A 10,888-nucleotide genomic window follows, 5' to 3' on the forward strand; every position below is an offset into this window, starting at 1 on the left:
GGGCGACACATTGACAACTATGATATTAAGTTCTAGCTTTTAAAACAAATCTCTTGTTCTAATGTTGGTATCCTTCATGAAGGATGTATACATGAAATAAAAAAGAAAGTATGCAATGCAGATTCTCATTTGCAACCCATCTTTTAGTACTTTCCACATAAAATTCTTAAATGAGGCGCAAGATTGCAAATTTTCATAGGGTTTTGCAAATTATCTGTTTTCATGCATACTTTATGAAACCAAATTTCTTTGGATTGCATTGAAGTGAAAAGTAACTTATTAGTGCTTAAGGAGCTACTTCTAGACTTTGGGCTAATCCATGAGTTAGTACAGTCAAATTGTGGAATGAAGATTTTTCTTTTTCTTTTTCAGAAACAATATTAGTTTACAAACTCTCAAATAAAAAATTTGTTCATGTTTTAGGTTAGCCCTCACATGAATAATATCACTCACCCACTCCATCTTTAAACTCTTGACTACAACCATCTGTTTTAAAATCAACAATACATTAATCGTAAGCCATCATTTGGGGAATATCTAGATTTGACAACAGTCTAGTTTGTTGATAACTCTGTCAGCGTTTGTTGTTGGTCCCAAACCGGATAAAAGGAGGAGGAGGGTTGGTGTGTCAGGCCAACAACCAGTAGCTGAAAAAACTCTAACCAAACCCTTTTAAAATGGATTCTAGAACTTTATATTATCAATTATGAATTCAAATACAATTGATCGGAGGGCAAGGATTCATACAGCCAACCCCATTTAATTGGGATTAGACATTAGGCTATCACTTTTTTAAGTATAATCTTTAAGGTGGAATCTTATCATGTGTAAGTCCAGAACCTTTTAGTGTATCATACATTACAAATTTTTGGTGCTTCAAACTTTTTTTTTTTTTTTTTGGTAAAAGGAAAATTTACTGATAAGGGGAGTGCGTACAAGCAGCAGATTCATGAGTGCAAAGATCATGAATCCACTGAGTGGAAACAGACAATCCGTCACACAAGTGAGAGGGCCTTCCGTGCCAGGACATCAGCGACAGTATTGATGGTCCGTGGAATACAAGAGAAAGAAACTGAAACAAGGGATTGAGAGAGTCTATTAATGTCTGATATCAAATCTGCTAGGCCAATCTGAGGCATGGTGCTTCAAACTTTTACTGGACAGTTTAAATTGATGAGAGAGAGAGAGAGAATAATAGTGTATACCAATTTAAGCCCATTCAGTTTACCATTAAAAAATATAAAATTTTAAGCCCTTTCAGTGCTGATCTATTAAGTTGGACCCACCTGAGACTAGGTGCTCATGTTATCATGAAACACGTATTACGTCTCCTACAGCCCAAGATATTTGCCTCTCAGAAAATGATGGCATAGAGAGATTAAGAATAATGCGACTCCCAAACAGGAGAACTAGGGCTGCGTTTGATATGCATTTGCATTCGAAGAAATCAGACCAAACGCAACCTTAATCTTCCACCCATATCTTAAACATCGGGACCAATTATTTATTTAACGTATATTTGTCATCTATATTCTCAACCTCAAATGGGTACCGGACACACCACCCCCTAAGACCTAAGCCCCAAATCTTGGTTAAAGAGAATGAACCATATAACTATACTTTGAAAGTGTTTGAAATTATACAGTGGACATGGTTAGTATGATTTCTTAGAATGCATACCAAACCCAGCATAGTAGATGCTTTCAACTAAATAACTCATAAGAATAATGCGACTCCCAAACAGGAAAACTGGGTGTAGATGCTTTCATCTGAATAACTCATACACAGAATAACTTGTGTGATCGATGAGACAACTAACTTTAGCTTTCAGACTTCTATGCCACAACATTGTCTGAAGCACTAATCTGCAATCCTTTGAAACTTAATATTGCCTTCTTCAACGATAGCCAATTGTTTCCTTTTCTTGGACAATTTTGTTGGGTTCTGAAACCCAGTTTGCTCATCAGTGAACTGTGCAGCAGTTCTAGCCCGTAGTTCTTCCAAACTCTCACCTTCTTTTGCTCGTTCCAATACCTAAAAATAATAATAGGGAGTTGTAACCATGGTCCTGTGGTAACCAAGCAGATGAACATACATATTGCAAAACTTTTTAACAGCCTTACCAGATGGCGACCATACAGATGGGTGCTTGCAAGAGCTTGAAGTGCATTCTGCGCCTCTTGCTTTGTGACATACTCCACAAATGCAAAGCCTCTATGGCTTCCCAACTTCATCGGCAGCCTTAAACTTTTAATCTACCACATATCGCAATAAATGAGTAGAAACAATTGGGCAAATTAAAATGAGTTAACAGTGGGATCATCTCATGGTTCTTAGCAGTAATACAGTTAATCTACGCCCAGATGCATCGACAAAATTTATCCTGACTCAAAGACAATTTTATATTAAATAGAAGGCATGATCAAAGGAAAACTTGACGAATGATCGAGTCAAATGAATAAAGATCCATGCATATAGGACCTAAAACAAATTCTTTTTTTTTTGGGGGGTTGGGGAGGGGGGGGGGGAGGGACCTTTATCCCCTGAGGTTCGCTGACTGGTACAGTTGTGCGGTTCCTCTCATAGGGGGCTGAAATGACCATTCCACCCCCTGACCGAACACACTGCCCGGGTGGGGTCCACCCCCCTTTTATTAGAGGCACGGGCAAGGGAACCGCAGGTGATAAACATTCGAGGAGCGGGGGGGGGGGGGGGGAGTGGGGAAGGGAGGATAGGTATTAAGACAGCTAAAAAATTACTTCAGTCCATAGAAATTTATGTTATCTGAAAGGAATTGGCTTCTAGAGGATCGGTTCCTTACATGGGAGATTTAAAGAACATAAAGTTTGCAGCAACAGACATCAATCATGAATTCAGAAAGATCCTCAATTACAAAGACAGATCAAATAAAAGGCTGCATGGAAGAGGAACAGAATATTGAATCCAGAGAATGCGTCTCATGCACATTGTCAGGCAGAAAATAAAATGCCAAATGATCTTAATCCTCAGATTGCATTTTAGAAGTACAAGAAACTTCCTGCTTGGCTAAAGTGAGTAAAAGTCACTCAGTTTCAAGACAAAACCAACGTTGTGCACAAAAATAATAATGCCACTGAATTACTAGAAAAAGAAAACTATCAACACATACTTGGGACTGATATAGTCTTAATGAGACATGGGAATAACTGAACCCCACAAGGGTCTGAGAACTTGGTCTTACATTGAAAGATCACACTCTCTTGCCATGTGGTAGATATGGAAGAAAGATGCAGGTGGATTAATTTTATAAGAGAACCTCTTGTTGTAGTTTCATAAATTACAACAATGCTACTTCATTATAATGAAATATTGTCACATTATTGTAACTTCCAATCATTTTGCATCCAGTTTCAGGACACTTCCCTACTTGCTTGGGGCTGGAACTTGACCAGTTGAGCTGTCTGTGATTTGCTCTATCACATGGAGCCACCCATATTTGCCACATACTAAGTTGCAATGAAGGCAAAACTCAACTTTTGTGATGTTCAATATCCCCTGATATGACACTGGTCACATTACTAAGGCAGTAAAATAGAATTAGATGGAACTGGTATGAAAGTTGCAAATAATTCCTAAACATTTTATAAAAAAGAATCTAAATGTCCTCACAAGTTCATACGCCCAAGGAACGAGATTATTGGATACTGAAACTATCCATAACTTTCTCATTTCTTAGTTGTCCCCTGGATGTTATATGTGTCTGCCTCTTGATCTTTGCAGGGCAATTCATAAGACATTATCTCAATACTGAATAAGATGGAATTGGTTGGAGGGTTGCAAATAATCTTCTGTTGCATTTCTAGAAAAAAGGATCTAACTTGATGTCCTCAAAAGTTCGTATGTCCACAGAACAAGAGAACTGGAAACTGAATTCATCCACAACTTTGCACAGAATTAGTTGCCCGCCTGTTTCTATCTGTGCCTGTCTCTCGATCTTTAAAGGGTGATTTGTAAGACATGATCTCAAACTAAGTTGTGCATTAACGAATAACTTTCCAACTAAGACCTTCAAGATTTTTACTTTCCTTGTGCGTGCTTACCTCTTCCCAGAAGGTAACTAACAGAAAGGGGGTAAACATGTTAAAGCATCTATTTATCATTCATTAAATGATCTAAGAACAGGTTAGGACTAATGAGTACCTGGCCAAATGGACTAAATAGTTGCCTTAGTTCTTTTTCTGTAGCCTCAAAAGCAACATTTCTCACAATTAATTTTGTTGAACTCCTATCTTTATCAACCTTTTTTGCCACTTGCCCATCCTTCTTGGCATGACAAAGTTGCAAAATAAGGGCATGTCCATCCAAAACAGTTCCCTGAAATAGACAAGACAAGTGTTTCATTACCTAACTAAAACTACAGAAAGACACATGATACTCTTGATGAGTTACTATCACAAGTTATAACCTGTAAATCCCTGCACACATTTGTCGCAGTTTCTACAGAATCAAACTCAATAAAACCAAAACCCATTGAGAGAGTCTTCCCATTTTTCAGGTGCTTCTTTATCTGCACAATGACAGAACTGAAACATGAGAGAAGAATAAGATAAAAAAAAATAATATGATAAAGACGTCCAGTGCCAAAAAATTACCCTGGTACTCTGGATCTTTCCTTCCTTCACATTTTCACTAAAATGCTTCCTCAGGCTCTCATCAGATGTTTTGAAATTCAGATTCTTGACAAATAGAGATCGAGACTGTAACCCAAAGAGAGGTATTGTTAACAGATCAATGGAAATAGCATCTGCAGTTAAATGCATTTAATCATTTCAAAGGAGTGTGTAAATTGACAGTTTTTTCAGTGATCAGCAAAAGTAGCACTCATGGATACTGCCCAAAAGTAGCATATTTGGATTTTACTGAAACTTCAACAATAAATTTGATTTGTGCTCCCCACCCCACCCCCCTCCCCCCCAAAAAAAAATATATATAATAATAATAATAAAGAACATTTTCAATTTAAAGAAGAATAAAAGAAAAGGTGTTCCATAATTGGATTAGACTTTGAACCTAGTTCAAATATCATTCTTATTTGCTACCATTGAATTAAAAGAACGTACCCAGTGCACGAGGCTCCCGCCACTTCCGGGTCTGGAGAGGGTTATAATGTTCGCAGCCTTACCCCTGCTTTCGCAGAGAGGCTGTTTCCAGACTCGAACCCGTGACCATTTGATCACAATGGAGCAACCATACCGTTTAATTCAATGGCCCGCTAATGCAAAATCGACCTTGAACCAGGGAGAAACCAGTGAGAGATCAATTGCAGCAAGGATCAACACAATAAGGATCAAAATTAAATAACTGAAACTCTCTTCTTTTTTTTAATTGCTATTCCTATTACATATGAATGGAGAACATAAAGGATAAAGAAAGAAAAATAAAGAGATATAGAAGGGAGGGATAGGATCAGCTCTCTCAGCCAGGCTCTCACCTATGGTCCCTCACCAGACCATTACTGCATCATCACAGCTTCAACCAGAACTCTTTATCTTTAATCTTGTCCTCTTTTGCTCAGCCACTTACATGTATTTATAATAAAGCAACCCAATCCTAATCTAGGTAAGAAATTAAAGAGTCCTAAAAATAGAAACTACCAAAGGGGCGTACCAAGTGCATGAGGCTCCCGCCACTGCGTGGTCTGGGGAGGGTCATAATGTACGCAGCCTTACCCCTGCTTTCGCAAAGAGGCTTTTTCCAGACTTGAACCCGTGACCACTTGGTCACAATGGAGCAACCTTTACCGTTGTACCAAGGCCGGCCCTCAAAACCAGAAACTACCCATTACATACATAAATCTAATTAAAAAAGAAACAAACCTAAAGCTACTAAGCCCCCCCCCCCCACCCACGAATGGACTAGATAGAATCCTAAATTATAGGAAACTAACACATCACAAAGCAGCTAGGCCCCACCAGAATATCTCTAAAATCTCTCACGCAAGGCGCATCCTTCTCTCCATCGATCTCCTATTTTATTCTACCCATGCGAGCTGGCCTTGGGGCCCATCAAATCTGGAGAATTTTCCCTATGCTCTTCTCCACATGGCCATGGGGGCCACTCAAAATCTGGAAAAACTTCCTCTCGCATGGCATCTTCAACTTGATCTCCAAGCTAGCTGGCTGTGGGGCCCACACGACCTGTCATTATCTCCTACAAATCAGCAAACCAATAGCTGATAAATCCAGGAAATAATCCCCCTTCAAATCAGCTATCTCGATTGCTATTAAGTCCCCCAAATATATGTCGGCTGGGCCAGAAGTTGAACCAAGATTAGGCTGGATTAGATGGATTTAATTAAACCCAGAATATCGGCATAAAAACCATAACCGATTGGAGCTCCATCTCAAGTCGTGCCTGCATCACCCGCCCTCATTTGCCACCATTGAATTAAGAAGGAATAATCATTTCCAGGAAAAACTCAACCAGACGTGAGGGAATAATGAAAATATAAATATAAATATATATATATATATATAAAAAAAATATGTAATCCCAATATATCAACCATCATGCATGTCTAACTGAATTTACTGAACTAATCAGCCTGATCATCTCCTGGCCGCTGGAACTGTGATAACAAAAATAAATGGAGAAACGAATAAAAAAAAGGAGATAATGCACTGCTAATCCCGAACCAGTGAGATCCAGTGGGAGATCAGCTCGCGACAGAATCACATGGAAAAAGACAAACCAGATTAGGAGGAATTTAAATAGCTCAAAGAGAATTGCTCAGATTGGTCTGACATTCAGATCGATAGCTCACTTTATCAGGTAAAATACGACTATAAAGTATGATCCAGATCTGATGGTTGGATATCAAGTTATGGGGTTTTCTTTTCCAACTAAGAATTCAAGTTCTGTGAGAATTTTATATATCGATAGCTAGGATTTAAGAAGTTCACAACAGTAACAATAGATGAACTGAATTAATAAATAACAGCAGCTTAAAGCCTCAATATGAGATTTCTCTAGCAGTAAGGTGAGTCAAGGGGCTCCCTGCTCTTACTTGGTCCTTAATTGCCCAAAGCCAAGCTTCAGCCCTGCACAGCAGGATATCAGACACTTTCCACCAAATAAAAGGGTAAAATGGCCCAAAGGTTATGTAAGGGTGTCAAATACATAGAGCAGGCACTGTTTTGTGTAGTTTGGTAGTAGCCATTAGTGATTTGTATAATTTTGTTAATTTTTAAACCTCTACATAGATTGGCAAATGCAGCCACTATCTTGTAACTTTCCCTAAATATTATGGGTAGTGCAGGTAACATGATGAATTTATTGAAGGAAAAGGTGAATGCATACAAGCCTTGCCAAAAGATCTTACGAAAAGCTGTAAAAGGCAATCCCCACACACCACAGGGTGGATGATGTAGATAAAACACAAGGGCTAATTTTAATGGAAAAATGGAAACAAGCTTTGGATTGGGTTATGTATGTGTTGGGCCTTTGATCCAATATGTTTTCATTGCAATGGGCCACTTTAATGGGCCTATAATATGGGTAGAAGCTAGGCCTATGAAAATAGTTAAGTGTCTTTATTTCTATATTTTAATTGTTATTAAGTGTTAGGTTGGATTAGGATTCTATAAGTCCAATCCTGTTTTGAGTTAGTTTCCTTCATTATTTTATTTTCCTAGTCAGTTTATGCTACTTAATTAATTAAGGATTGGTTTAGACCTTTCTTTTTTAGTGTTTGAGTCTCCAATATAAGTTTGTAAGGGGGTCCAGCCTTGCACACGGATTTTATTAATGAATGAAGATGGCTTTTTGCTGCTCTTTTCTGCAGGACTCAGAATCTGATTTTGGGATTCAACTATTCTATAGGTGAGACTCCAATATTGCTGGTGGGATTCCAGGAAGGCTAGGTGAGAAGCCTGGTCATATCCTCCTATTCTTTTCTTCTTCTTCTCTTCTCTAATCCTTCCGTCAATTCTAATTAAGTAGCATAAACTTAACTTTTCTTTCATTCATATCTTTTAGTTGCTGAATCTGTTACTAGTTAATGGTCTAAAATTGCTAGCCAGTTGCTTAAACTTCCATTAATGTTCTGGTTCTGATCTTTGCATAAAACCCAGTTTTCCTTCAAGTTTTTTGAATTCATATTCCAACAAGGAATTCCTGAGACTCAAATTTTAACCGTTGGAATTCAAATCTGATTTTACATTAAGCTTTCGGTTTCTGTTCTAAAGTTCTGCTCTCGTTTGGAACTTAAAAATCCAATTTTTACACTGATTTCCAGAAATCCTTCTCTCACTAGGATTTTCTGAATTCTTCAGTTTTGTGCCTGGTCTTTCAGATTTGATTACTGTTTTCTGTTATAGTTTCAAGCCACTGTTTATCCATCGAATCCATTCATTATTCTTCTCCATTATTCTGACCTTCAACCAGAATATTAGCCCATTCTGATTCTTGGATTAATTGTTATTCAATTTCTTCTGAAATCTGGTTTCCAAACCTCACTGCGATTCTGGTTTTCAACTGAGTTTCTAAACCTAATCCTTTAGTCTTCTAGAAACCCATCAGTGGGTTTAGGGAGGAACCTTCATACTACACACAGGAAAACAAGAGCCCAGTTAGCACAGGCCATACCCTCTTTACCACCAGTAAAACAGCATCAAATCAACCATCCCCGATGGATGTCCCTGCCACAAAACTCCACTTTCACACATTAGAGAACAAGAGGGCAAAAAGCTGCAAATAGGCTATATAATTATTCTATTACTAAGCTGAAAGATTTCAGATTTCTCTTACTCAGATGTCCTGGACATGGATTCCTTTTCGTCAAGAGTAGTCATTTGGTGTGTCACTATATCCTTTGGGAGGAAAATCACTTTGAAGATATGATAGTTGTGGCATCCACAAACACCCTTACTGATGCAGATCAGAGGTAGTCTATCAAGTACGAATGCAGTCAGAGAACCAGACCAGTAAAACCTAATGTAGAATAGCTAGGCTGCAACTAATTCTACAGGAGGATCATAAACTCTTCAATGAAGAACAGCATCCACAGGGTATTTTGAGGCTTTCTTCAATCAGCAACTAAGGTAGCATGAAATCTTCTATTGAATGAATGAACCCAGCAATAGATTGGAACCTCGGTTGATCTCAGATTTGCAGGGATTGAAATATTTTTAAAAAAAAAAAAAAAAAAACATACAAAAAAAGAGAAGGGAATAAGGATAGAAGGGGTTGGCTATCTCAGCCTGGGTATCTCACCCCCGGCCTCTCACCGTACCTGTCTCTCACAGCCATTAATGGCTTTAACCAAGCTCATTCTTTTTTTTTTTTTCTTCAAACTAGACTTGGCTGGTTATCAGCCTATTCCTTTATTTATAATTCCAATTGATTACATCCTAGGTTCTTCCAGAAATATCTCAGAACAAAATTCAATTAAAATAAAACTACCATTGCTAATCTAGAAAATAACTAAAACAATAAAACTCTAAAACCCCAAGCAAGGCAGCAACCTTTTTGGATTCAAAGTACTCTAAACAAGCTGTCATGTGGACCCACCAAATCTGAGAAAATACCTCCACTATAGTCTTTACCGTATCAAGGGAAATAATCCTAAATTATCTCTAACTCTAATTACATCAAATAACTGAATAATATCCTAATTAAAAACCTATCTAAAACAGCTGTAGGAGTCCTCCACGCATTGGCAATTGAGTCTTCAAACTAATCTCATCCAGCTGGCTATGGGGCCCACCAGATCTACTAAAAAGTATTCCCAAACTGAGCAAATATAGGCTGTGACACTATTCACGCAAACAGTGTTTTGGTCTTTTCTTCTTCCTGTTTCTCCACGCAATCTGGACTTGGGCTGCCTTATGAGATGCTCCATCGAATCAACAAAAACCCGCTAAATCATCAGACCAGGCTGCCTCTCACAGCAGTTGAATCCCATACACTCGGCTGGTTTTGGGGCTTGTTCTTGCAGCTACACATGGACCTGTGATCTACATCAAAACCTCTTGTGGTTCTGGTTTGAACCAGTTTTTTCTGATTCAGAACTGGCTCGTGGATTAAGTTTCTGGTTCACCTAAAGAGTCTCCATGATTTTACTAGTTGAATAAAGATTGGCTTTCTGCCTCTATGTGGTTGCTGTGAGATGCAGCAGCACCCTTGGTGAGATGCTAAGGTAAGGCTGTTGGGATTCCAGCCCAGGATCAACTGAGAAGCTTGATTCATATCCTCCCCTTCTACTCCTTTTATTAATTCCTTCATCAAAATCAGGATAGTACTCTGAACTTAGATTTTCATGAGTTTGTTATTGTTTCATTCTCCTAAACCATACCTGAAATTCTGTTACTACTTACTATTTGATAATTTGATTATTAAAAATCCAACCTTTTCACTGAAACAAAGAGTCCTTTTGCACTAGAACTTCCTGATAACTTGAGTTTCAGATCTGATATTTCAAATCTGTTTTCAGATTTCATGAACCGGGTTTGGTTCTCAAGGCATCCCTGATTTCAAAATCTGAACTTGCTGTTGATTTATTAGAATCCCATTTCAAGTCTGATTTTATTCAACTCAGTTTCGAAAATCTGCTTTCAAGTTCTGGTTTCAGATTTATGTCTTACTATTAAATCTCAAGTAGGATTCTTCAGATTCTGGAATCCGATATTCGAATTGGGCCCAACTTTTGATATTTTATTATCCATTTATCATAATACCCAAATAGAAGGCTTGACCAGATTTTGGAACAGATCAGAGTCTTTGATTTTCTGATATTAAAGATCTACAGAAATCTGGTTTTTGACTTGTCTGCGACTCTGGTTTCTTTGTGTTGCTATAACTAAGTAACCATAGGTGATTAGAAACCCATTCATCCTTACTACGTGGGTAA

At 38.1% G+C, this 10,888-nt stretch overlaps 1 protein-coding gene across 1 annotated transcript; it reads right to left on the reverse strand.

Moving 5' to 3' along the window:
* Positions 1-1,719: 1,719 nt before the first annotated feature.
* On the reverse strand, positions 1,720-4,854 carry LOC122640652 (probable RNA-binding protein 19). The gene is made up of 5 exons (XM_043833877.1): positions 4,632-4,854; positions 4,445-4,546; positions 4,180-4,353; positions 2,124-2,255; positions 1,720-2,034 (listed from the first exon to the last, which is right to left on the reverse strand). Exons 1-5 carry the CDS (start codon positions 4,797-4,799, stop codon positions 1,861-1,863), a joined length of 750 nt encoding a protein of 249 aa, XP_043689812.1. The 5' UTR covers positions 4,800-4,854; the 3' UTR covers positions 1,720-1,860.
* Positions 4,855-10,888: the final 6,034 nt, after the last annotated feature.

Source organism: Telopea speciosissima, chromosome 9 (assembly GCF_018873765.1).
Source record: "Telopea speciosissima isolate NSW1024214 ecotype Mountain lineage chromosome 9, Tspe_v1, whole genome shotgun sequence".
Classification (NCBI taxonomy): Eukaryota; Viridiplantae; Streptophyta; class Magnoliopsida; order Proteales; family Proteaceae; genus Telopea; species Telopea speciosissima.